General features: G+C 41.3%; 1 protein-coding gene across 7 annotated transcripts in view; it reads left to right on the top strand.

The window, feature by feature from the left end:
• tnk2b (tyrosine kinase, non-receptor, 2b) overlaps nucleotides 1-26,437 on the top strand; it is a 52,454-nt gene that overhangs the window by 23,912 nt on the left and 2,105 nt on the right. For 3 of the 7 annotated variants that reach the window (XM_034887949.1, XM_034887950.1, XM_034887946.1), the window contains 16 exons: nucleotides 10,145-10,322; nucleotides 11,303-11,373; nucleotides 14,700-14,966; nucleotides 15,272-15,424; nucleotides 15,939-16,102; nucleotides 17,165-17,284; nucleotides 17,680-17,806; nucleotides 17,957-18,103; nucleotides 18,405-18,499; nucleotides 18,729-18,923; nucleotides 20,584-20,675; nucleotides 21,201-21,323; nucleotides 21,599-22,032; nucleotides 22,168-23,367; nucleotides 24,414-24,509; nucleotides 25,719-25,849. In XM_034887949.1, the coding sequence (XP_034743840.1) occupies nucleotides 10,160-10,322; nucleotides 11,303-11,373; nucleotides 14,700-14,966; nucleotides 15,272-15,424; nucleotides 15,939-16,102; nucleotides 17,165-17,284; nucleotides 17,680-17,806; nucleotides 17,957-18,103; nucleotides 18,405-18,499; nucleotides 18,729-18,923; nucleotides 20,584-20,675; nucleotides 21,201-21,323; nucleotides 21,599-22,032; nucleotides 22,168-23,367; nucleotides 24,414-24,509; nucleotides 25,719-25,849 (3,578 nt within the window). In that variant the 5' untranslated portion in view covers nucleotides 10,145-10,159. Of the gene's footprint in view, nucleotides 1-5,373; nucleotides 5,897-10,144; nucleotides 10,323-11,302; nucleotides 11,374-14,699; nucleotides 14,967-15,271; nucleotides 15,425-15,938; nucleotides 16,103-17,164; nucleotides 17,285-17,679; nucleotides 17,807-17,956; nucleotides 18,104-18,404; nucleotides 18,500-18,728; nucleotides 18,924-20,583; nucleotides 20,676-21,200; nucleotides 21,324-21,598; nucleotides 22,033-22,167; nucleotides 23,368-24,413; nucleotides 24,510-25,718; nucleotides 25,850-26,437 lie in introns of those variants that run through there. The other 4 variants (XM_034887947.1, XM_034887948.1, XM_034887952.1 and 1 more) reach the window with 4 other exon arrangements.

Raw genomic sequence — 26,437 nt, 5'->3', positions numbered from 1 at the left:
TGGCATTATGCCTATTTGACCAAGCTACCAAATGGGGACACATATGTTATGTGTTTGCCTAGGAGCAGTCTGTTTGTATCCCCACATGTATCACCACATGACACCTCTCCTTCCCTGACTCTGTGAGTGACGAGGTGTTGTGGACAATGGAGGGATTTACAGAGAATGTAAAAAGCCAGACTTTGACAGAGGGTTACAATCTGTGAGATCAGGTATGACTCATCTCTGTTTGTCTGTGCATGCAGGGCTCCCTCCGAGGCATTGTCTGTGTGTGTGTGTGTGTGTGTGTGTGTGTCTGTCTGTGTGTCTGTGTGTCTGTGTGTCTGTGTCTGTCTGTGTCTGCATGGACACTCCAGCTGGACTGAGCCCATCCACTGGGAGTTGTGTGTGTGTGTCTGTGTGTGAAGATATTTTGCTTGCACAGTTGGAAGAGGGATTAATTATATTTATTCTACTTCTCCTAACCCACAACCAAACCGCAGACTGTTGTTTTGCCACCAAAAGGTTGCAACTTACTTTAGAAATGCACTGGCAGCAGGTCCACCCGTATCCACTAAGCTATCTTAATTCCCAACACTGTACGTCAATGTGAATCCAGCCATGAGTGCAAGCCTCTGCATGCCTGTGTCTGTGTACAGTGAGCATCATATTACAGAATCAAGCTTAATGTGTGTGTGTGTGTGTGTGTGTGTGTGTGTGTGTGTGTGTGTGTGTGTGTGTGTGTGTGTGTGTGTGTGTGTGTGTGTGTGTGTGTGTGTGTGTGTGTGTGTGTGTGTGTGTGTGTGTGTGTGTGTGTGTGTGTGTGTGTGTTGCATTACTCGGACATAATGCAGACCTCACACAGTGCTTTTTTCTTCATAATCTCATTAGCCAGCAAGCCGCTAATTTGATGTCAATTCATGATAATACAATCTACATGGTGAGACGTTTAACTTGGGCTTGGCATCACTTCATATCGCAGTCGAACGGCCATCGTAATACGACTGTGTGTTTGTGGGTAGATACAAAAAAGAGATGGAAAAAAAGAGAGAAAGAGAGGGAAAAGGAGGCCAGATAGGAACAGCTGGAGAGGCCCACAGTAGCTGCTTCATTGTAAGTGAGGGACCAAACAAGTTGAAGAATTTTATTTACTCAAATATCAATGTCCATGAGAAATACAAAAAATTAAAATTGACCAAATTTAACAATTAACAGGGCAAAGTCATGCAGCTCTTTCTGGCTGCATAACTGTTCTTTTTATTTTTTACCTTATCTTTTGAGGTCTTTTATTCCACAGGACAGATGAAGACATAAAAGGGGAGAATTGAACCCACAACCACTGCGTCTAGGAGTAAACCTCTATATATGCGTGCCTGCTCTACCAACCGAGCTATGGGATATGGTGTTAATTGTGCAACACATAACTGTGAACTTTACCCATATGGCCAGACAATGAACAGAAAAGGGGCGGGGGATTAACTGTATAGTAACTAATGCTAAGTAAAATCATCCATCCCACTGAATACTCCATTATAGGTTGGTGCCACCTAGTGGTGTAACAATGGCTTTGCAGGTTGATTTACTGACCATTAATCGTATTGGTCTAATCTGCTTTGTGAGGAGGCGTCTGATGGCCCTGTGACACATTCCTTCCACTGATTTAAATCTACATCAGTGTAACCTGGATACCAAGCTAATCTTACTGTTTTGACATCCTGTTGAAGTGGTGTCTTAATGTTGGTATCTTATTGTCGATACTATTTTGTTAAAATTGTATTGTTGTTGTAGTTCTTGTTGTCGGAGTGGTGTTTTTGTTGTTGTTGGCTGCCTCAAACTGAAAAAAAGTTAAATATGCTTTCATGTGTTCATAACGCAGGGTACAGTAAGTGTGGGTGTACAAGAATATAGCTCTGGCTGTTGTAATCCAAGATGTGCTGTGTTCTGTATGTTAAGTGTATTATATATATATATATATATATATATATATATAGTTGTGTGTGTGTGTGTGTGTGTGAGAGAGTGAGGGGTCTTTGCTTTTTAAGTCATCCTGTGTGCTTGATGATTTAGAGCCAGATTCATGACATCACCTCTGCGTCTGTGTAACCGTGAGAATGAGACATCTGATAATAATTATAATAAAAATATATTTTATTTATGTAGCGCCTTTCATGAAACCCGAGGACACTTTGCAGAATTACTGTGGCTAAGCTAAAGGAGGTTGTAGGCCGTGGTAAACAGGTGGTGTTTCCAGAGTTTTTTTAAATGATGGCTGAACGAATCCAGGAGGAATCAACACCTAAACTATAAATAATGACTGGGACTGAGACTGTGGAGCCAGCTTGCCCCCTCAGGTATTCCTCATAAAACACTTGTAAAGAACAGGAAAATTAAAAGGTACTCTAGAGGCTGTTGATATTTAGTAGGCTTCCCAACATTGCAAAATACAGCATGTGAGGCTGAAAACGTTTAAGCTAAATTAGATTTTTGTACACATAAAGAACCAACAATGATCTGACAAACCTGTCAACACAACTTTCTGGTGTGCAAGAACTTTGTAAAGACAATACAATGAAAAAAAATTAGTAATAAGGAATACAAACAAAGACGAAAGCGCTGGTCTTTGACACTCTGCTTCTAACTGTAGGTGCTCTGTTGAGGCAGGTAGTGTGGTTTTGTCAAGTTTCTGTTGTAGTGTGTTTCATGTTTTCTGTTTGTTTATCTACTTCCTGTTTTGTTTTGAAATCCACTGTCTGGTTACATCCTTAGTCAATTGTCTTCCTGCCTTTGTCTGCTTTCATTATCATCTCCGCCCCTAATTTGATTCACCTGTTTGTTTTCAGCTTCCCCTCATCCCAGTACACTCACCATTCCCACTTCACCTCTGCCAGATTGGAGTTGTCCGTATGTCACTCTTTCCAGCATTTTCTTTCGAGTTTGCTTCCCCGGTGATTTTGGACTTTAGCCTGTTTCCCGTTTGTTTCTTGCCTGCGCCTTTTGTACTTTTTCCTACCTGAGTGTCATTGGACTTCCGCCTGCCTTTTGAAAATGATTACTCCCTGCTCCTGCTGTACTGTTGCCTGCATTGTTCTTTGGACAATAAAAGTACTTACCTTTTATCACCTGTCTGCATTTTGGGTCTGCCCCTGTACCGTGATGGATAGGCAATCACATAGAAGTGTAAAAAAACTGCTCAATTAGCATACAGTATGACCAAGCAGGACATGGCAGTCATGTCAGATAAGATAAGATACTTTATTAATCCTAGAATAACACATATATAAGAAATAGAAAAAATAGAATTAGTTATAATAATAGTGATAATACAATTATTTTTACACTTCAAACACCCTTATTTAGACAGACCGTATAAATACACAACGCCCTTATATAAACAGACCATATACTGTATATACACATAGACATACCTACTCATGTAGGAGCAGGGGGGTGAACTAAAGAGACCTCGTCCGTGAGTGCTTCCTGGAACCCATTTGATCTAGTTTTTGTGTATTAGGGGATTTATTTAGTAATATGTTCCATTTCCTTAGTTCCTTGATTCCTTAAATTAGTTTAGATAACTGTGAGATAAGGAAAAAGGATAAATGAATCTATATACCTATCATGTTTATAATGTTAGAACACAGCATCCCCACATGCCTTTCACATTTGTCTGCTGTCCAGTCTTTAATTAAAGACAGATATTTCATGACAACAGCCCTTTTTTGTTGTTGTTTTCTTTCCTTCCTCTCCGTCTGCTCACTTCCCTTCACACACAAAGGCAGAGGACAGTGGGGGGAGAGAGAGAGAGAGAGAGAGACCAAGACCAAGTCAAATGCTGATAGGTGGACTAACAAGCAAATAAAGAGATAATAACAGAGAGCACAAATACCTCTCAGAATGAGAGGGGACTTGCTGCTACTGGGGGTCTGTAAAAGCAGTTGGTAAGGGTTTCTTTATATTCAGAAGAGGGAGAGAGAGATAACATTTTTTGAGGATTAGAGGCAGGAAATAAAAGGCAGCACCAAATAAAGAAGAAAATGCACTGGGTTGGCAAGATCCTAGGGAGGGAGGTTGGGCTGAGAGAGGGTAGCAGAGTGAAAGAGAGTGGATTAATGAAGGAGTGAAGGCTAGGTAAGAGAAGGGTGAGGTTAGGACTTTTATGCAGTGGTAAAAGATGGAATAGACGTCAGTAAGACAGAGGAGTGAAGATAGGTGGACCGGGCAAGTCTTGTTAAGATAATTGTTTTTTATTTTGACCTGTAACTTAGAATTAGTCTCCCAAAGACAGACATCTGCGGCCTCTGTGATTTATAATCACTAGTCAGGCGACAGACTTCTCTGTTTGTACAACTGTAAAAGGATTTAGTGATGTGGATGTTTGATTGTTTATCCAGTAAATACATGAATTCAGTCTACTGTCCCTGTGCCATGATGGAACCGCTGCGGCCTTTTAAACATGCTCTTTAGATTTAAATTGACTTTAAAGGTCTTGATTGCAGTTGTGTCTAAAGCTACGACTAAATAAAAACTGTTTTTAGTATCATTTAATCTACAGTCAAACTCAAAACCCCCAAAGTGAAATTTCTCCACTGTGGTGAATTTTATGATAAGCAGGCATGAGAGGAAGAAGTGTGTGTGTGTGTGTGTGTGTTTTCTTGTGCGTGTGTGCGGGGTTGCATCACAGGAAACAAGCTCTCTATCCTGCAGTTGAATGTGACCCTTTGGCCCTGGATCAAATGCTCCTCCGGGCTGAATACCATGAAGCCTCTGTCCTCTGCACCACGCACTGCTCTGCACTGCACGGACCGTCTGACTGACTGCAGGAGGGAAAGGAGGGGGGAGGACAGAAAGATAGGGTGAGAGTGTAGATCAGGGAAAAGTACAGCAGTAGGAGGTAGGAATAGGGGTATGTGGGGGAGAAAGTGGAATAATAAGGGAAGAGACGACAACAGAGTGAAGGTCAAGTCAGGAAAAAAAAGCTATATACACTTAACATACAGCACAAAGCACACATCGCTGTTCTCTAAAACCAACGAGACACGCATCTTGTTACACCCTAAAATGTGAAACCAGAGACAGTCACTCACTTTGGCTCTCACGTCCCTGCTGCCTGCCCCACTGGCAAGCGAGTGAATCAGGGAGAAGTCGCTCCTATTTTTAGCCCCATGCTCTATGGAGGGATTGAAAAGCAAACAGACAGTAGCTGCACGCGCAAAGACACAGGGAGAGAGAGGGAGTGTGTGTGTGTGTGTGTGAGTGTGTGTGTGTGTGTGTGTGTGTGTGTGTGTGTGTGTGTGTGTGTGTGTGTGTGTGTGTGTGTGTGTGTGTGTGTGTGTGTGTGTGTGTGTGTGTGTGTGTGTGTGAGAGACTTATTTGTGAAGTTCTGCAAGTCTGGATCAGTGGCTCACTGCTGTCTGGGGAGGACACATAGCTGGACTGGGCACAGGGCAGAGCTGAGAGGCTTTTCTCTGCAACAGACAGCAGCTCTTAATCCCTCTACAGCCTTTTTTTCACGTATTTGAAGACTGGTTAAGTTCTCTTTTGCATGTTGAAGTGCTGCATGGATGCCTCTTTGCCTTCTTGAGGGAGCTGTAGCTAAAGAAGGGGCTTACAGGACGATTGCCCCGCCATGGAATGTAATAGATTGGCAAACAGGATCTTAGGAAGTTTTTCTTCCCTCTCCCGGGTTTTGATCCGAGGAGTGTGTGCGGTTCTTCGAATTCCCTCAGAGACGGGGAACATCAAATTGGAAGGACTGTTGCTCCGGTAATGTTTTAAAAGACCAGCAGCCACCTCTGGCCATTTAAACACTTTTTGCACTTACTCTACACTCATCCAGACAAAGGAATTCAGGATGCGACGGTTTGACAAGCTGAAACAGTCATTCCCCTTCCTGGCACACTTTCATATATATCGAGTAAGTCTGGTGTCTGTCTGATGGTGGCTCTCTTTGGTCCACTGAGGGATTTTATTTTTTGGAAATATGACATGGATATTAGAAACTATAGTCAGGCTAATGTGGTCTACCCAGATGTTTGAATATAGATATATATAGTCTGTATCATAAATATGGTGGAGGACGGTGATCTTTGTCTGTCTGTCTGTCTGTCCTTCTGTCCTTCTGTCTGCCTGTCTGTCTGTGTGAGTTTGTGTGTGTGTGTGTGCATGTGCCTTATGAACACATAAAAGCATATTTATCTTTTTTAGCACTTTTTTTTTTCAGTTTGAGGCAGCCTGCTGTGAGTTTAGAGAAAGTATGTCTGTGACTGTGTGCGCATGGACACTCCAGCTGGACTGAGACCATCCTCTGGGAGTTTGTTGTTGTTGTTATTGCAGCAGGATGTTAGAGCAGAACAGATCTAGTACAGGACATGGCTTTGGCCAGGAGGTAGGTGTGTGTGCGTGCGTGCATGTGTGCGCGTGTGTGCGTGTGTGAGAGAGAGCATGCATTTCTTTACTACCATGAGGACTGAGTTCAGGCCAGAGGCATTTCTCACCAGGGACATCATGTTGTTTCTCTGCATCTGAACTCCTACATCTCTCTCTCTCTGTCATACTTGTTGTTTCTGTCTCCTTCTTTTTACTTTTCATTTGAAACATGAAAACAAATTGTACCTGCTCCTTATTTTGTCACATTTCATGGGGAAATGACACTTTTTAGAGCCTTAATACTGGACTTCTGGCCCCGGTTGGATTCCTCCTGGAGTCCTGTCACAAGTCACACTTTATGATGTTTGAATGTAGCATTCCTTCTGTTAACCTCACACAATGTGCATCCTCCTTCTCATCCTATTATAAGAGAAGTCAAGATAAGCACCTTAAGATGCTTTCCGTTTGACATCATATCAAAGAATAAAACAAGAGCTCATAATTTCCCTCCTCCCAAAATGTTACTTGACAGTGTCACAATATAGGATTTTTGTTATTGAGAAGGCACAAGATCAACAGTATTACACATTACAGTATTAGCCCTTTCTTTTCTTGTTTTCAGCCCCCCATCCATTAACACAAACACAGAAAATGTAAGATAATCTAAAAGTAAAACCAAAAAACTGTAACCACCATGGCGACCGACCCCCCCCCACCTTGGATCTCTTCCCCCAAAAAACAAAACAAAAGATTAGAAACAATTTTAAGAAGTGAGTTGGCCCAGTGCTGTCCGGTTAAGATATGTGGTGGCTGCCATCTTAAGGCCAACATCTTCTTAGCTGCCGTGAGCCCATAAGCCAATAAGATGTGTCTCTACTGTACAGAGAAATCTAAACAGTCATAATTGAGTAGGAGCAAAATCGGAGAGACTAAAATCCTAAACATGTCACTCAATGTGAGAGATATTGTCTTCCAGAACCTAACCACATTGGGGCATTCCCAGTACATATGCAGAAACGACCCCATGCTATTCTCCACACTCCATGTTATCAAAACAGCATCTCTATGGTTCTCTCCAGCTTTGCTGCAAAGTGCAACGATCAGAACGTAATGTGTCATCCAAATGGTGTTGCCGCACAGAAGTTTGGCCGCGGGTTTTTCAACATAGCGATAGGAACCATATAGAAAAATCCATACAGTAAAACAATTTTATATATATAAAAATGTATATAATATTTTTATATAGTTTTGGTGATATAACGTCATGTCACCCAGCCCTAGACATAACCCACCTTTACCACCTCTTTAAGTGAATGTGTCGTGTCTGTACAGCACCTGTCCCTTAAAAGTGTAAAATGTAATATCCTGTTTCATGGGTTGTGTAAATTGGTTAGCAAGTTGACAGAGAACCCTCATGCCTCAGATATGACACTGTCATGGAAAAAGGCCCAAGAGGAAGCTGACTTGCGTCTTTGGCACCGTCCAGTGAAATAACACTTACATGTTGACTGCCAGGGAAGACCAGACTTGAGCTGCATGATAAAGGGTGTAATAGTTCATGGTTTATGCTCCATTGTGCTGTATACAAAAATGTTTATTTCGTACATGCAAAAGAAATAGTTAGTTTGTTTAAATGTTGTCAGGGGAATGTACTGCAGGTCAAATAAACATACCACATAAAATGTGAGTATTTGGCAGAGCTTAGCGCAGTCGTGAACCAGCCAAGAGGCCGCTGTATCGTCTTTCTCAGGGTAGGGGTCAGGCATGATGCAGCAAAATAAAAAACATAGAGACGGATTCAAATGGCTGCAGCTGTATTTAATCCCACAGTCATTTGGTGCAGCCTGCATCTTTATAAAGTTCTTACAGGTTATTAAATTATATTTGGTTAAGTTAATAATAGACTCGTTTTACCTGCTTTGCTCAAAACAGAGGATTGCTCTTTAAGGGAACACCAAAGACTATTCTCTGTTGGCCCGTTAAAATGCCTCCTGCTGTATGGACATTGCTAAAGAGATATCAGCTGACCCACTTTTATGTGCATTGCAGTGAATTTGTATCAGGATAGGGACATCTGGCATAACCATTGGGGATTGAGCCCTCCCAGATCAGCCGCAGTCAGACCTCGCATCAGCAATTCATGGAAAATACAGGACCACTCACTTTCCGTTGAAAAGGCAGGGTAGATTCATATTTTTTGTGTTTTAGGGGATGGTCACATGTTTCTTAAAGTATGGCCCAACATTAGCCGTGTATTTTTGTGAAATCTAATGTGTCTCTATGTCATTAAGAAATAGGAAGACTTCCTATTTCTTAAAGACTTAAAAGGCCCTCTGACCAAGCCCTTCATGATGTTTAAATGACCGAAAGGAAGCTGCGACCTCTGACACTTTTCCCCAGACCTTGTAACCTTGGCTCAGCCAGCACAGGAAGTTCCTCATTCACAGAGTATAATTACTACACAGTGGAGTGACCCCTTCACCCCAGAGCATCCACCCTGGAGGTCTCCCTGTCAATCTCTGCAGATTAGGAATGTTTGAGTATTTTTCTGTTTCCCCTCATTGAGACTGGGAATAATACTGTGGACCAGACAGTGTGAGCAGGTGTAATGGAGAAGTAGATACGCATTTGAGTGGCTTATCTTTAAAGTTCTTTACTTTCTTTACTCTTTTTATTTAACTTAATCATCTCGACTAATAGCACTATGAAACCCATCAGGATTTAAGATTAATTTCAGCTACATGATGTGCAAGATTCAGATTTTCACAATATGTAGACGATGATGGTTGATGTATTAAGATGGGGTGTTTTGACATTTAAAATTGATGGTCTGACTCAGCAGACTTATGGAGGAACATAGTACAGCATATAGAAATTGTGGTCAAAGTGTTTAGGATCGTCCGGTTTGTCTCTTGTGGACACCGGGTTTGTATCATCCATCATCTCATGTATGTCTTACTGTTGTAAGATTGTGATGTTTGCACATTACAGTGGAGCACGAACGTTTTTGCACCCCAGGTTAAAATCTTTTAATGTTTACAATAATGTGTAAAATGAATGTCTAGCATACATCTCAATGCAGCTTGGGGCAATCAATTTGAGTGTTTGTCTTTCAGAACCTTGTAGTGTGATGATAACAATTATTGGCTTTCAATGGAAGGTAACATAGAGTTTTTCCAGCGTGTCTCTACAACGTGTATCGTTAGACAGCAACTCAAAAACATTATTATATCTTTGTAGAAGCATGCAAAATGCTTATTGGCGCACTGATGCTGATGAGATTCACTCAGGTATGGAAATTGGGTATTGAACCATAAGGCATTTTTTGATACTCGATATTTAGGGGCAATTCGGTTTGTCCCTAAAAGGTATTGAATTTGGCAAAATTTGTGTAGTCACATGTATTTGTTCAGTCCGCTGACAAGCAGCTAATGCTATTTGGTCGCCATGTACATTTGTATGTGATAAAAATTTGGTCAACCCAGTCTGCAGTGTGTGTCTGTGTGTGTGTGTTTGTGTGTGTGTGTGTGTGTGCCCAAGTGTGTGTATTTTCAGTGTTCAATTAGGTATGTGAACTGTTTAAGCAGGTTTTTTTCACTGTGCTCTACACCATTACTGAAGAGCACACAATACATCAGAGCTTAGTTTCCTCTCGTTTCTTTGACAGAAAACACTAGTTTGATTGTTGCTCAGTGCTTTTCTATCTGACAGTACTTTGTTCTCCAGCTCTGAGACCAAGCAATGAAAAAATCAATATTGAACTCAGTTTCCTGTATTCTTTGTGGGTGTTTGGCAGAAACTGGGCGGTAGCATGCAGTGCGAGGAAGGCACAGAATGGCTACTGGAGCTGCTGATGGAGGTGCAGCTGCAGCAGTACTTACTGCGGATCCGGGATGACCTTAATGTCACAAGGCTGTCACACTTCGACTACGTCAAGAATGAAGACCTGGAGAAGATCGGCATGGGTCGACCTGGTGAGAAACTCTGTGTGTGCGTGTGTGTGTGTTTGAGGGGGGTTGTTATTTTGAACATTTATGTTTAGTCTACCCAAATGCCAAATTCTAGTTCAGTTCTGCTGGGATCCTGAAGATAGTCTTGGTTAAAACAACATCACATAAGACTGAACACAATGCGTGGGAGCAGGTGCAGTGGTAGCGGTTTGATTAATTTGTATTGAATTTTGTTGTAATTTTGTCCATGATTCAAGGCCTTAAGAGACCATCACCGTCTCTTTTTCTTTCTACACGTTGTCTCCTATATTATTACTGCTATTATCTTATAGTCCTATAGAATTACCTTTGTGTGAAGTATTGGCAGTGTGTCATTTGGCACACCCTCAGCATAGCTGGTGCAAATCCACCATCACTAACACTCGTTATATCATTTAAAGTCCCAACTAAGGGATAATGGGAAGGGAGACTTAAGTGTCAGGTCTTTTGTGTGTGGTGTGTGTGACAAAGGGGATGGCAGCAGTAATGTTCTAAATCCAGTTGAGGGCCTCGGTTACGGAGCCGCTTAAGACTAATTACACCCATCTCCTGCTCATATATTCATCACATCTTTTTACTCCACTCAGCTCACTCTGCTCTATGCTCTCAACCTTTTTGTCTTTCTTGTATTTGCTTTATCTACAATCTATTCTTACATATAAAGTGTACTATATGTATGTGTCCATCTTTCACCCCCCTCTCCCATCCACGTTGGGTTTTTCTTTAACTACTTTCATATCAAAGCCGGATGTTACATCTTGTCTTTGTGCTGCTCTGCTTTGTGCTGCTCTTCTTTTCTTCTTCTTGAAAATTCAATATAGTATATCTTCTGTAACTGAACTCTTGGACATATAAATGTCTTCCTGATGCAAGAAGACCCAAATGAGAAGAATCAACTGGAATCTTCATCCTTTTGTGTTTACTGCTGACCATCATTGCATTTCTCCTTTTTTCTTTTGATAAAGGGCAGAGACGGCTGTGGGAGGCTGTGAAAAGGAGGAAAGCCATGTGCAAGCGCAAGTCCTGGATGAGCAAGGTCTCTCTCACACACACACACACACACACACACACACAAACACACACACACACACACACAGGGCTAATTCATTTCATACATTCAACATTACACAACACTAACATTATCCAATTTAGCAACACCTTGCCAAATATTTTTCTGTCATCGGTGTCAATCAGTTTTTTTTAGTTATTATAAGAGAGCAAGTAAATTAGTAAACAAAGGCAAGTTTATTTGTATAGCACATTTCATACACAAAGGCAATTCAACATGCTTAACACATGTATACATGTCTTCTAAAAAGCAGCCTTTACCATTGTGGTGTATATTAGTTTGATGCCAGTCTGCTGTTAAGGGGACTCAGTACTTAACTGCCGTGTTAAAGTAGGACATGCAATTCTTGTATGAGTGTGAATGGCAAAGCTTTCAAAAGTCACTTCTCAAGTCTTTGAGAAATGGCCCATGTCATGATAGACACAAAATTGTATTCAAAGCCCTGAAAATAATGTTAAGGTGTTGTGTGTGTGTGTGTGACAGACACTTCTGGCTTTAATGAACCCCTAATCTGTAACAGCTCATTGTGTTTGTGAAGATCTATTGGGATTATGGAGGAGGTTTTAGCAATTCCTTGATTGGTTCTATTACTTATTTTTAAAAGAAGAAACACATCTGGAGTGCATACACATCTGTAAGGACATCCCACAAGAGAACAAGAACTTGACTTGAATTTATACACTTATTCACTCAAGATTAAAGATAAAAGATTCATATTAAAAAGAAAAATTAAAAAGATTAAAAAGAAAAATTATAAGCTACTTTATACACAGATTCATACAATATATGATACACATACAAATGCACACACAAGGCTCAAAGGTATGAAATGTGTGAAGAATTACTGTGTGTGTGTGTGTGTGTGTGTGTGTGTGTGTGAGAGCAAGCATGCTGTGCCCATAGTACGATGCTTGCCTTCTATAATTACACCTGTCTGTGTCCGCCTCTGGCACCATCCTCAACTAGAATAATCTGCTTCCTCAGCCCTCTGTGTGTGCCTGCGCTGTCAAGCTCAGAATCTTTTGAATGTTGAGCCTCCTATTTGAAACCCACTTAACACACAGGGACCACAGAGATGTGGTGTTTTTAAAAAGGTCTGCAGCATTATGTCATGTCTGGTCCAGTGTGAATGTGAAACCGCACACTGCTTGCTACTGTTTATATCTGGCCAGTTAAATATGTTTGGCAGCGGGGATTCATTGACACCTCTTTTTTAGTGATGATACCGTTTCTGAGTACCGACCTTTGTTTATCAGCCAATAATGAGTTCACATTGGTCCCATTCACTTTAATGGAATAAAAACGTTCAATTGTTTATTGCTCTACCTATGACATGTCTACTTTATGTGATGTAGATGTGATGTATGTTAATAATTGGTGTTGGATATTACTGTTGTTCTTACTGTAAGAAAATTATTATTTCACCTGATATAGAATAGAATGCCTTTATTGTCATTATACACAAGAGCACCATACCTGTGCTATTTTATATGTAGCTTCATATCGTTTTCTCCGGAATATGACACCAGCACTTGTTTCTGTGCATTTCTATTTTGGTAAACCGTCTTATTTAGGGCCTCTAAACAAAGCTTTCCCTTAATGCCTCTGGACAGCACACACATTGTACAGGTATCTAAGAGAGAGGTTTACTATGACTTTTTATGACTTTGTTCAACATACTATACTTTTCCTGACTTTTTTCAACACACTATATGACTTTTTATGACTTTTCAACATACTATACTATGACTTCTATATAAGTTCTCATGACTTCATATGACTTTTCAACATACTGCACTTTGACTTTTGGAATACTTTACCATTTTGTGTAATGAAACAAGATATGTTGACGGTAGATGGTGTACTTTAACTTTTGTTGACATAATATACTATTACATTTTTCATGACTTTTTTTTCTCTACATACTATGAGTTTGTATGACTTTTCGACATGCTATACAATAACTTTTTGTTTTAAATTCAACATACTATACTATTAGATGTTTAATGATTTTCTTCAACAAACTAAACTACGACTTTTGTTGTTGATTTAAAAAAAAAATGTCATGACTTTTTCATGATATTTATCTAAAGTACATAGACATACTATACTATGACTTTTTATGAAATGTATGACTTTTTATGAAATTTCTACATGCTATACCATGACTACTTTCAATGCACTATACTATGATTTTTTTTTTTTAAATAGTATACTATGAACTTTTCATGATCGTTTTAACATACTATACTATGACTGTTTTCAACATGCTTTATTCAAGGGTTATTATTGCTCCAATATACATCAACATAGGCACTGCAAACACTACCGCTTTGTTTGATTCACAGTCTGGATTAGGCCTTTTTGTATGGAGTTTGAATGTTCTTCTATACTTTTTAAATAACTTTTTTAAATACAGTTCTTTGACTTTTGACATACTACACTATTGCATTTTTCAACATACAACACTATTAATTTTTTCGGCACAAAAATACTGCAACATTTGTTTTTAGGATTTTCATTTGGCGTTCATACTACATTTAAACTTTTTATGACTTGTCCAACATACTATATCATGATATTTTTTTTAATATCGGACATTTTTTTTTGACAAACTATTTAATGAATTTTATTCAAACCCTAAACTATTCCTCTTTTGTTCAATACATTGTCAGTAATACTCAACATTTCAGAAAAATATATACTAATGAAAAAAATGTCGCACTTTTTCAACTATTCTTACTACTTCACCTTCTTCTTACACAAGTATGTCAGCAATCAAGTTTAGCTTTTGCAGTTTAGATTTTATAACATTCACAAACATTTTCTGCAGGAAATGTATTTTCTAGTTATACATTAGTTTTGTGTATGTGTGTTGAGGTTAGTGGGTCAATCCGATGTGTGGGTGAGGAGAGTAAGGGGAGAGCAGATTAGGGAGAAAGTGGAAAGAGTTTTCCTCAAGGCAGAGATGGAAGAGAGTGGGAGATAAAGTTCATGATTGAAGAGAGTCTGGTGTCTTCCCTCCATCTCCACCCACACTCTCCACCCCAGTGTCTCCTGAGTGCAAAGTGACCAGACAGGTAGCTCAATGGCTTATAACGGTGGAAGACAAAAAGCAAATATGGTCCTTCATGAGAAACTGGGGAACCCTTTGGGTAGTTGTAGCCACTACATAATAGGGTTCTAACTATTTTTTATAAGCAGTTCAATTATATTTTTATCATTACACTTGTGTACAATGAAGCATGGTCTTGTAACAACCAGCTTCATTTGTCCTTTTTGTTTTTCTGCAGGTGTTTAGTGGTAAGCGCCCAGACGGCGGAGACTTCCCCCAGCAGGGCCAGCCGGCCTCTTCCTTTCGTAAGCTGTCTCGCACACCTCCACTGGGTCTGGGGGAGGGAGTCCCGGCCACACAGCCTGATGGTGTCAGTCCTCTGGACGGGCAGCAGGCTCTGACCTGCCTTATCCCAGAGAAGGATCTGACTCTGTTTGAGAAGCTTGGGGACGGCTCCTTTGGTGTAGTGAAAAGAGGAGAGTGGCTCACGCCCGCAGGGAAGGTGGTGAGGAGACCCACACTTTCAATATATTTAGTTCACTAAATAAGTATTAAAAAAAAACAACTGTATGTTGAAGATGTTTGTCAAAGAGCTGGGGCATGGTCGCACTACTACAGTTCTTTTGCATAAAAAGTGCAGCTTGAAAGCATTTTGTGCTGATGTAAGAATAAATCAAAGCAGGAGTCTTTATGAGTTTGTGTAAATTTGAACAGAAATACTTAACCATACCATAATAAGAGCAGTGCAAATGGGGAAAAAGCTAAACAGTAAGAATACATTTTAAACATAATCTTTGTCCTTGTTTCCAGCTGAACGTGGCTGTGAAGTGTCTAAAGACAGATGTGCTCAGCCAGCCCGATGCTCTGGAGGACTTCATCTGTGAGGTCAACGCCATGCACTCCCTAGACCACCAGAACCTCATTCGCCTCTACGGTGTGGTGCTCACACACCCAATGAAGATGGTAGTGGACACACAGAAACGCACACACACAGGGAGGAACATCCACAGACAGATAAACATAAACATGCATCAGTCAGCCTGTACGCTCAGCTAGTGTACACACACACACACACACACACACACACACACACACACACACACACACACACACACACACACACACATGCACACACACACTTATCACAATCCACTCAGGCACTCTCTCAGCCTGCTCATGACCTCACAGTCTGTCTAAATCAGGTCAAGCATCTCAAGGCCTTTGTCCTGACTGGAGAGGGTGATGAAGGAAATAAAGGGAGACAGGAAGGGAGAGGACTTAACTAAGGGCTGACATTTCAAGTTTTGTTCAGTTTCTTCTGTTTTTGTCACATTACATTCTTCTATGTATTTCATCTTCCTTTTCTCACCCCCTCCTCTCATCTCTTTCTCAACAACATCATCTATTCTTCTATTTAATTTGTTCCTATCTTCTTCTTTTCACCCACTCTCTTTGTCCTTCTCTCTGTGTTCTGAAGGTGACCGAGCTGGCTCCCCTAGGTTCTCTGCTGGAGCGTTTGCGATGTGTTTGTCTACAGGGCCCAGTGTTGATCCACACTCTGTGTCAGTATGCTGTACAGGTGGCCTGCGGCATGGCCTATCTGGAGCAGAGGCGGTTCATCCACAGGGACCTGGCAGCCAGGTAGGAGGCAGACAACTTTTTAATTGGGGTTTTAATAAGTTTCAGTAGCTATAAAAATGTCAAAAGGGGGTATATGCTTCACATTCTCTATAAAACGTGTTTTTCTTTTTTTTTATTGGTATGTTGAATTATTTATATTGCTTCTCCTCCACCCATAAATTTACAGGCCATTACAGAGAGACTTGGCCCACAAGTAAAAATGAGTCACTGGTTGGCTGACTGTAATGGGTGGTCTTTTCTACTTGGTCTTTTCCAATTGAGTCATTATTACCTAACTGTTGACACTATGTGCTTAAAAAAAATCTTAATGGCTGGTACAAATGAGTCATTTTCACAGTTAAAGCTGTGATCAAATAGTAATGAATACACAGGGCTGTTGCAGTATGCCAAACACTAAGAGGATTTCTCAAGCTGTGGTTTTAAATACAGGACCATTTTGAGGTTAAGTTATAATCTACCACACAGTTAATTGTATTCGTATTCCATATGGGTCTGTGTTTTAGGACTGCGTTCAGAATAGGACACTACTCACACGATGCACCGCATGCTGACTACTGAGATCTGTAACTGTCTGGCACAGGGACTATATTTTATGTATTTCATTCTGAAAGTTGCTCAGTACAGACCATTAAATAAATCTGTTTTGTTCATCTCCTAATCGGGTTGTATCCATTCACCAAAATCATAGTGTGATTTAAAGGTCATGGTGTAGGTTAAGTGCAGTTGATGATTCGTTCTCCTCGCAACAAATGGTAAACATATCGTATAAACCTTGATAAAAAATAAATTTAAAAATATACAAAAATAAAATATTTTTTAAATTTGCTACTGTATTTTGGGAGCTTTGGGAGCCTCTTTGAACTTATGAGGGTGTTGATTGCATCAGTAGTAAGCTACCTAAGCTAAACTTCTAGCCAGAGTTAAAATCAAATGGATTTTAGGATGGAAACAGCAATTTCCTGAAACATTCCTTTGCCCTGCGATGTAGGGTGTAGGCCATAGAGTACTGAATGGGAGACATGCATGAAAGTAAAGCAGTTACATATTTGACCCTCTCTTCAGGAACATCCTGCTGGCCTCAGCTCACAGAGTGAAGATCGGTGACTTTGGCCTGATGAGGGCGCTGCCCAGCGACCATGAGCACTATGTCATGCAGGAGCATCGAAAGGTCCCCTTTGCATGGTGAGTGGACAGAAAGACCAACACAATTACCAAAGCTGTACTTGGATGCAATCCAGGGATGGATATGAATTGAAGTTAAAGTGGGAATCAAATTTATTTTATTGCACACATTTTCTAAAGAGAAATCTGATGGGTCACAGTTGCATTCCAGCAATTCTAATAATAATAATAAAACAATGCTTGCTGTTTTTTAGGGTCTCTTTGCCAAATTCTGTGTTGGCCAAGCAGCTAGCCATCTTTCTTTCTACTGTTTTCATTTATGTACATGATGCTTCCAAACACATTTTGGTTTTAAAGTTAGAGTAGCCACATTGAAAAACACGTTCTCTGCCAAAAGTGAGGATTACCTGTGGACATGTACAGTTTGTGCAAGTTTGACGTCTGTCCTGCTGCAGGTGCGCCCCAGAGAGTCTGAAGACCAGAACGTTCTCCCATGCTACAGACACTTGGATGTTTGGAGTCACTCTCTGGGAAATGTTCACACATGGTCAGGAGCCGTGGCTGGGCCTCAATGGGAGCCAGGTAAACACACACAGAAATAAATAAACACATTCAGTATGTACACAAAACCATCTTGAAGCTAAAGTAGCACAGGCAGAACCAGAAAAGTACTCATATTTATTCACATCCAGACTGATTTATTCCTTAATTGTCCTCTTTTAACCACCCTAGATCCTGCACAAGATTGATAAAGAAGGTGAACGCCTCCCTAAGCCCGAAGACTGTCCGCAGGATATCTATCATGTTGTGCTGCAGTGTTGGGCTCAGAAACCAGACGACAGACCCACGTTTGTCGCCCTGCGTGAGTTCCTGCTTGAGGTAGGAGAACTATCATTTTGGTAGGTAAAGGTGTCTATCCAGGATGTTAAATAAAATAGGTTTTGTTTTAGCCACTGAGCAAAAGACACTTGATGGTAATCTTGACACCTTCAATGTAGAGAGACTAGTGTTCTCATCATTGCATAAATTAACGTTTAGCGCCACCTAGTGGAGTTACTTTAAAGTAGAAACTGATACATGGCCTCAGCTGGAAGGATTGTGAGAACCACCTACAATATGACCAACTCATAAATGTTTGCTTTGTTAAAATGAACTCTGGTGTTTTGTGTGTGTTTTGTAGACCATGCCCACAGACATGTGTGCTCTGCAGGACTTTGACGAGCCTGACAAACTCCAGATCCAGCTCAGTGATGTCATCACTATCATAGAGGGGAGGTGGGTGTTAATAAGTGTTTAAGACCTCCAAATCTGTGAATTTGACGTAACAAACCTACCTTTCAACGTCATCACTGAGTGTCCTCTAGTTGCTGGGCTCATTAATGCTCACTAACAAAAATATATTAAATGTCTATTAGACTTGTAAATATTAAAATATTTAATGTCCTGTATGCATTTGTTTTGGTAATGCCCTGCAGATGACCCTCAGTATGTCTGTGTCTTCCAGGGCTGAGAACTACTGGTGGCGAGGTCAAAACAAGCGGACCCTTAAGGTCGGACCGTTCCCTAGAAACGTGGTGACGTCAGTAGCGGGTTTATCGGCTCATGACATCAGCCGGCCGCTCAAGAACAGCTTCATCCACACAGGACACGGAGACACCAACCCTCATCGCTGCTGGGGCTTCCCTGACAGGATTGACGAGTAAGCTGGCCCTCTAGGAGTTCACGATGTTGTGATGGAAAAACAATTTATGCAAATTCAACCAGTCACCTTGAATTTGGTGTGACTCGCAATTTTGAACAATCACCGTAACTTTTCCGCAAATTAGACCAATTACCGGAGTTTCCCGTGACTTCAACCAATCCCAGTAGTCCCACGTGCCAGACTTTGCATCAATTTGTGACTTTGAGGCGTACTGTGAGAACGGGTTGATGTAACACACGTACGTCACATTTCAGATGTCCTGCCAACATTTTAACAATAATGTACGCTGTAACGTTTTTTACTCTAAAGTTGCTGAAAGTTGCTGCTGTTTGAATCCTGTTGGTTCTCTGCAGCGGACGGGGCTGCTGTCATAGACTTTATATTAGGGGTCTATGGCTGCGGACGCGCACGCACGCACCCATGCATGCGCACGTGCACACACACGCACAAGGTGCAGGCAGCCAAAACCGGAGATGAGACTTAAACAATGACCTAAATTGAGGGCAGCTACGTTGGTTATTGTAAGTGCAATAACTTAAAGTCTAATAAGTACTTTATCACACCGTATTAATGTGTGCCCCAGCCCACAATAGGAAGCTAACTAACAACGTAAAGATCAACAAGCCACTGACAAATGACTTGATTCACTCAATAAATTATTTTTTGTTTTAAATCCACCAGCTATTTTCAACATTTGCAACAATGTGAGCCTTTATTATAAGGTTACTAGAAAAACTCAGCCCAGAGTAATGTTATTCTCACAGAAACAAGTTTCCTTTATGTTTTTAAAGAAGCATACCAACAACAACAAAAACACAACTTTTTTTTTTTGCAATTTTCACTGTCTTTAATAACAACAAAATACACAAAACAGTGCAACTTTTACCAAAATTTTGTATATAAAATTCCGCAAAATCTGGTATTTTGGGCCATAACAATCTAAAAAAAACGCTGAAATCTTTGAAGGACTAGGATCCCTTGGGGATTATTTAGTTAGGAGTAAGTATCTGTCTGTCTGTCTGTCTATCTACCAGCTTCTGTTTATTAACTTTTACTGTCATCTGAAATTATTACCACAATGTACCCATGGTCTTAAAAAATCTTAAAGGTCCCATGACATGGTGCTCTTTGGATGCTCTTATATAGACCTTAGTTGTCCCCTAATACCATTTCTGAAGTCTCTTTCCCAAAATTCAGCCTTGTGCAGAATTACAGCCACTAGAGCCTCATAAGGTGCAAGATTCCAGATCGACCCATCTGAGCTTTCACTTTCTCAAAGGCAGAGCAGGACACCCAGGGATAGGTTTACACCTATCACCATTGCTAGCCACTGGGGGACCATAGGCAGGCGGGGGGAACGCATATTGATGTTAAAAAAACTTCATAAAGTGAAATTGTCATGCCGTGGGACCTTTAACTTGATTTGGTGAAACCTGCAGAAATCCGGTATAAAGATTAATCGTAATTATTCCCCATGTTGGAAGTTGGTGGTAATATTCTAGTGTTTACTGAGATGTAACAATAAACTCTCACCAATAGATGGCACTAGCACAGTATTAAAAAAGTCCAACTTATTGCAACAGTTTAACACCAAAGTGAGGTAGATTTAGTATATTGACATTTACTGTAATTAAGTCTGTCCCCCTCTTGCCTTCAGTTTGTACCTCGGTAATCCCATGGATCCTCCTGATGTCCTTGCTGTAGACCCCAGCAGTGCTCGACCAACGCAGCTACCAGGACGAGCTAAAAGTGAGTAAAAGAGCTCAAAATAAAGACTCACACAACCACTATTACCAAGGATAAACACCCTTGCAAGACCATTCAGCATCCACCATCTCTGAATTCAAACTCTTTATTTGGCTCCACTGATCCAGACAGACTTGTTTACTTTTCGGTGTTGTGTAATTGTTTGATCAGAAATGTCAATTATATATTCTGCAGGATTAAATACAACACTTGTATTTTCACAATTAATTATAATCACCTTTACAACTATGACCATATCTCATGTAAACAAACCTAAACATTGGGCCCCCGGATGGCTCAGTTGGTAGAGCGGGCGTCCTTATATAGAGGTTTACTCCTAGATGCAGTGGGCCCGGGCCACCAAACAGCTTGTTTTTCAATTTTCTTTAACACTTGCTGGCAGAACGTTCAAATGCAATCTGACGTTTGCTTCCTGCTTTTTTCCCCTAATCTTTCTATCTTTGCTGCTGTCTATTCTTTTCTCTGTTTCTCCTTTTGCGGTGGCGGTATTTGCTTTTATTATTCCAGAGGAGCCTCCTCCCCGACCTCCTCAGCCAGCACTGTTAATCAAGAGTAAGTCTGGTTTCTCTCAGCAGCTCCTCACCCATTGCTCCTGCCCTCTCTGTTCCCTCCTAGCACCACTCCTCAAAGGTACAGCCCATATTTTTTTGTTTCACTCCTTTGTCTTTGCAGTGATTCTGTCATCTACTTCTGTTTCCTTAGTTAACATCTTTGTTCTCCCTCTTTCCACCCTGGTCTCCCCCAAACAGGTGTTTGGTGTCCTTGCTGTGTACAATAGGACTAAACCTTTTTTGGAGTGTGTCTTGTATTTTGTGGTGTGATGTGATCATAAATAGCATCGGCGTCATCTCTCTACATGTTTTTTTTAGTAAACTAATGAACGTATTGTGTGTTTTTGTCTCCAGAGCCTTGCTATGATTCAGTAAACGATGATGAGGATCTGACTGCGGCGGGACTAAAGAGGTTATCACTTCGGAAAACGGGTTCCATCAAAGGCTTAAAACTAAAACCCGCCGCATGGGTTTCTGCTTGCAAACAGGGGGGTGGCCGGACTTCAGGCTCAGGCCAAAACCTCAACAGTGAAGTGTCCCTCATTGACTTTGGAGAGGAGTTCCCCCCACCCACACCATCCCCCTCGCCTGTGGTTGAAATCCAGATTCCTTTACTGGCAAAGCTAGCTCTGGAAGCAGAGAACATTCTGGACCGGACTCCATCTCAGAGTCCATCCAGATCGCTTCCCCGCCCCCTTCACCCTACGCCAGTAGTGGACTGGGATGCCCGGCCATTACCCCCACCCCCTGCCTATGACGATGTGGCCCAAGACGAAGACGATATGGAGGTACGGTAGGAGGGGACACAGCACATTTCACAATATGCCAAAAGGTCTTGGAAATGGGGTGTATATCTCCTGTTCTGATATCGCCTTGATCCACAGCAGAATCTATTAAAGTTGTAAATCTTCTTTCTGTCAAAGGTGTGCTCCATCAACAGCTCAGAGCAGCAGCAGGAAGAGAAGCATAGTGATGTCCATAACCCAGATCAGGCTCCCATCTCTGGACAGAAGGGGGAGAATGAGGCTCTTGTCTCCAGGGGTCCAGACAGATCAGGCCTGGAGGACAACCTTTTTCTTCCCAGCAAGCCGAGCCAGGTTCTGTCCACCTCCTTCTCCCTGTCGGCAGAGATCTTCCAAGAACTCCAGCAAGAGTGCATGAGGAAACTAAATGTACCGACTGGAAGTGCCACACGGTCAAGCTCCCCGTCCCAGAGCTCAGCCATGAGTTCCCAGAGTCCACATACCCATGAGGGGCACCAGCAGAGTGTCTTCTTCTCCAATGAGGACAGACCCCAGATCCCCCCACGTGTCCCCATACCCCCTCGCCCCATAAAGAGGGGTGACTACACATCTACTCGCTGGTCAAGGGATCTTTCCCTGTCACCTACGCCAACTGACACCACAGAGGATGTTTCAGGCCCAAACCGGCCACCTCAGATCCCACCCAGGGACCTTTTGTCCCAGCCGGGCTCCAGGACTCCCAGCCCCATGGGCCTGGTAGTAGGCTCCCCCCAGCAGAGAGTCTACTCTGTCAGCCCCACAACCATGCAGGCTCCTCTTAGCTCCTGCCCTTCCACACACACCTTTGGCTCCTACCTCTCCACCTCTCCAGGTAAACTCATGCCTCCGACGCACAGCTTTGCCTCAGATCCTAAATATGCTGCACCCAAAGTGATCCAGGCGCAGGGGAAGGACACCGCCAGCAAGGGCCCCTGTATCCTCCCCATCGTCCGTGATGGACGTAAAGTCAGTAACACACATTATTACCTACTGCCCGAGAGGCCCCCATACCTCGACCGCTATGACCGCTTCTTCAGGGAGGCAGAGAGCCTGCCTGCCAGCGGTGTGGAGGAAAGGCATGTACGGCAAGTTAACACTGCCACTGTCAGACCCATGGTTGTCAGCAGCCAGACTCTCCAGGCAAAGGGGCTTGTCCAGCCGAGCGAGCCGAAGGCTAATTTCTCCTCCAACAATAACAGCAGTCTGGGTGCTCCACGATCAGGGATGAAGACATCAGTTAGCCTCCCTCGCGTCTGTTCAGACGGGCCGACAGCAGCAGTGGTCACTGGTTCTTGCATCAGGACAGATGGAGGAGGGACCTCAGCTGACTGGCTCAAAATGGTAAGCTCGGATATATTTGGTTTGCCTTTTGAAACTTTCATTTGAAATACATGTACAATTTTATGATTTATGTCATGTTCTGAAATGCATTATTGGTTGCTTCAGTAATTAAATTGCTAAGCTTGCTCACTTTATCTCTAATAGTTTAGATGCAATATGTAATTGACCTTATGTCAACCTTAATGCTACTTTGATTGCTTTTGTGTAAATTTGATAAAAAGTACCGTTCTTAAGATAAATATTGGGTATTACTTTCTTATCACTAGTATAAGAGAGTATGGCTCTATTATTATTGGATAAAGCTCAGAGCTAAAATAGTGCAATGTTCAAACTTAATCCAATAAGATTGACTTTAAATGTAATGTAATAGAGTGCGGTACATGTTTTATACAGGGCTTGCCTGCAGTTTCTCACAGTTGATGTAGCTTTTGAATGTGAACTTCAATATAAACAGTATGCTGTGCAGTATATTACATTTCTACTGCTCTGAACACAACAGAAGGTCAGTTACAGTGTATTGGTTGTCTACTCAGGCCATAGCTTGTAGGGAGAATTGTGTGCAAATGTTTTTCGTTCTGTTAGATTGAGTAAAAGAATGAACAATTTCTGAAACATACAGTAGCAGACTTTAACTCCTTTAATCAATGAATCGGTTTGCAAAGAGATGGACTGTTGATATAGCCTCATCGAATCTGGTGATGCTTAAATCTCTGCACTTTAATTATTATCATCTTTTTCAGGTAAAGCTTAAACTAAACAAAAGAGCTTTAATCAGTGCCAAAAAGTTAATGTATGTATTTATATATATTATATATTGTATAAAAACATATTTTCTAGAAGAAAGTTGGAGGTGTCTGTACATGAATTGATAAAGATAGTTTCATCTCTTAGAATGGACCCAGCTGTGTTTGCAGGTGCTCCTGAGTAAATATTGAAGGTTGTACTGAGATCCATGAAGTGATGAGGAAGTGAGGAATCAGAGCCAGGCGAATACGAGTGTTGTTGGATGTTGCAGATACTCACACTGTTGATGTTGTGTGATTCAGGTGCAGGAGGCAGTTCACGGTGTCACAATAGAGGAAAGCCAAGCCGCCCTCCAGAACCACAACTGGAATGTCCAGAAAGCTGTGCATTATCTAAAGGTGAGAGCATTTAATAGTCCGCTATGAAAAACTTAATGCACTGCCGCCAGTTACTAAAAACTATATATTGAGACAGCTAGCTTGACTTTCTGTCCAATCTTAGTTCTCTTTTGCACAACTAAAACAACATTTGAACGTACACGTACACCAGAAACTTCCTTCCCGAGGCTATTTTGCAGCTGCACCGAGAAAGGTCTGGCAATGCAAGACTACTTAATCCAAAACCTTATTTTTATATTACACAGCTGTCACACAGGAAAGGCCCCTGAGTTGGCAAAACACATTATTGGCCACAATCATGTCCTAGTTCTAGTCCATCAAACTAAAGACCCTGTGAAGTGGACGTTTATGTAGCAATGCAATTACTAAAAGAAGAGCTGAGTCCTCAGTGCTTCAGACGAGTCCTCAGAGATCCAGATCACTGCAGCTCAGGTCAGGCCTCGAGTCCTTCTTTTTGCAATAACATTTTTTTTCACACAGGATATGACTGCAAAGAGGTCATTCAAAGTGTCTGAATGTCATTTATTACTTTATTGATTCACATCAAGATACGATAAGGACAGCATTGTTGTACCTTCAGAGAATATGAATCTGCTGTAATAAATACAAATGGACTCACTGATGTGTCTGCAGCAGTATTCAGCACCCTCTTAGCTGCTGGTATGTGTGGCCACTGTGGACGGATGGAAGATGTGTTTAGATGACAGTGAGCACAAGGGAACACTTCAGTTCTCCTTATTAGTTTAAAAGATACAGAACTATGTTTGAATGTGTTTGAAAGAGACTTAGCTTGTTTTAAGACTAGAACATTTTTACGATGCTCAATTACAATTCCGAATTTTGCAGTACAATTACATTAATTGTCTAAGAAATAATTGTGATTAACAATATAATTGTCTCTTTTGGTCAAATTGAAAAAAGATATTTATTGACGTATTACTTTTCAAACAAATAAAGTTTTTTATGAATTCCAGGGGCAGAGGGACAGATGCAGAGCTGTGACGGAGCCAAAGTAGCACACTTTTTAATTAATTACCTTTAGTGGTTAAATAAAATGCAGATACAGACAATCTGCAAACTGCCAAAAAACAGTCCGGAACACAGGAATGAACCTCTTTATTGTCCAATCTCATTCCTCCCCATCTCTCCCTACCCCTTGCTTATTTAAACAACTGTTTTCATTTGTGTTTGTTATCCGTCTCTCTGCAGGTGGAGCAGTTGTTCTGTTTGGGTCTGAGGAGCAGGTCAGAGTGTCTAAAGCTGCTGGAGATGTGTGACGGGAACCTGGAGGTGGCCAGCAATCAGATGTTAGATAACTATGGATCCACAACAAAACAGAGGTATTGTTTTCAGTAGCTTTGTTTGGGTCATGACTTCCACATCCACCCTTTAAGAGGCTGTATCGGTTGTTTACTGACCAGCAGTGACTATCCATTCGCAAACTTATTTAACACTTTATCGTTGTCACTTCATAGCACCCAGAGCCTCTAATCTACAAGTAAAACTTGGTAAAGACATTTAATTTAGCATCTGTGGCTTTTTGTCTGTCATTGTGACAGTAGTCTCGTATTGCCAGACCTTCCTCCACAGCGCTGCACAGCATTCCGGGATGGGAGAATACCATGCTCTGGTTTATTAGCATTTCTTTAAACCAATCACAATCGTCATGGGCGACGTTTCAGGGAATTGAATTTAGCCGATAGTGACCTCTGCCCACATAATGGCATGAGGTCAACTTTGTAAAATCTGTCTTTGGTCTATGACATCAGGGACCATGTTGGAAATAAGTGTTTACACTTTACATGTTATCTCTTGGAATCTTATTTTTCTTTTATATCTATAAATACAATCAGTCAATCAATCATGGAAAACATATGATTAAAATCTGCTTCCAAGCTGGGCTTAGATGCTGAAAATGTACCCTCCAA

The sequence above is a fragment of the Etheostoma cragini genome, chromosome 12 (assembly GCF_013103735.1).
Source record: "Etheostoma cragini isolate CJK2018 chromosome 12, CSU_Ecrag_1.0, whole genome shotgun sequence".
In the NCBI taxonomy this organism is placed as follows: Eukaryota; Metazoa; Chordata; class Actinopteri; order Perciformes; family Percidae; genus Etheostoma; species Etheostoma cragini.
Note: the sequence above shows the minus strand (reverse complement) of the source record. Positions and strands in the feature narration are given on the sequence as shown.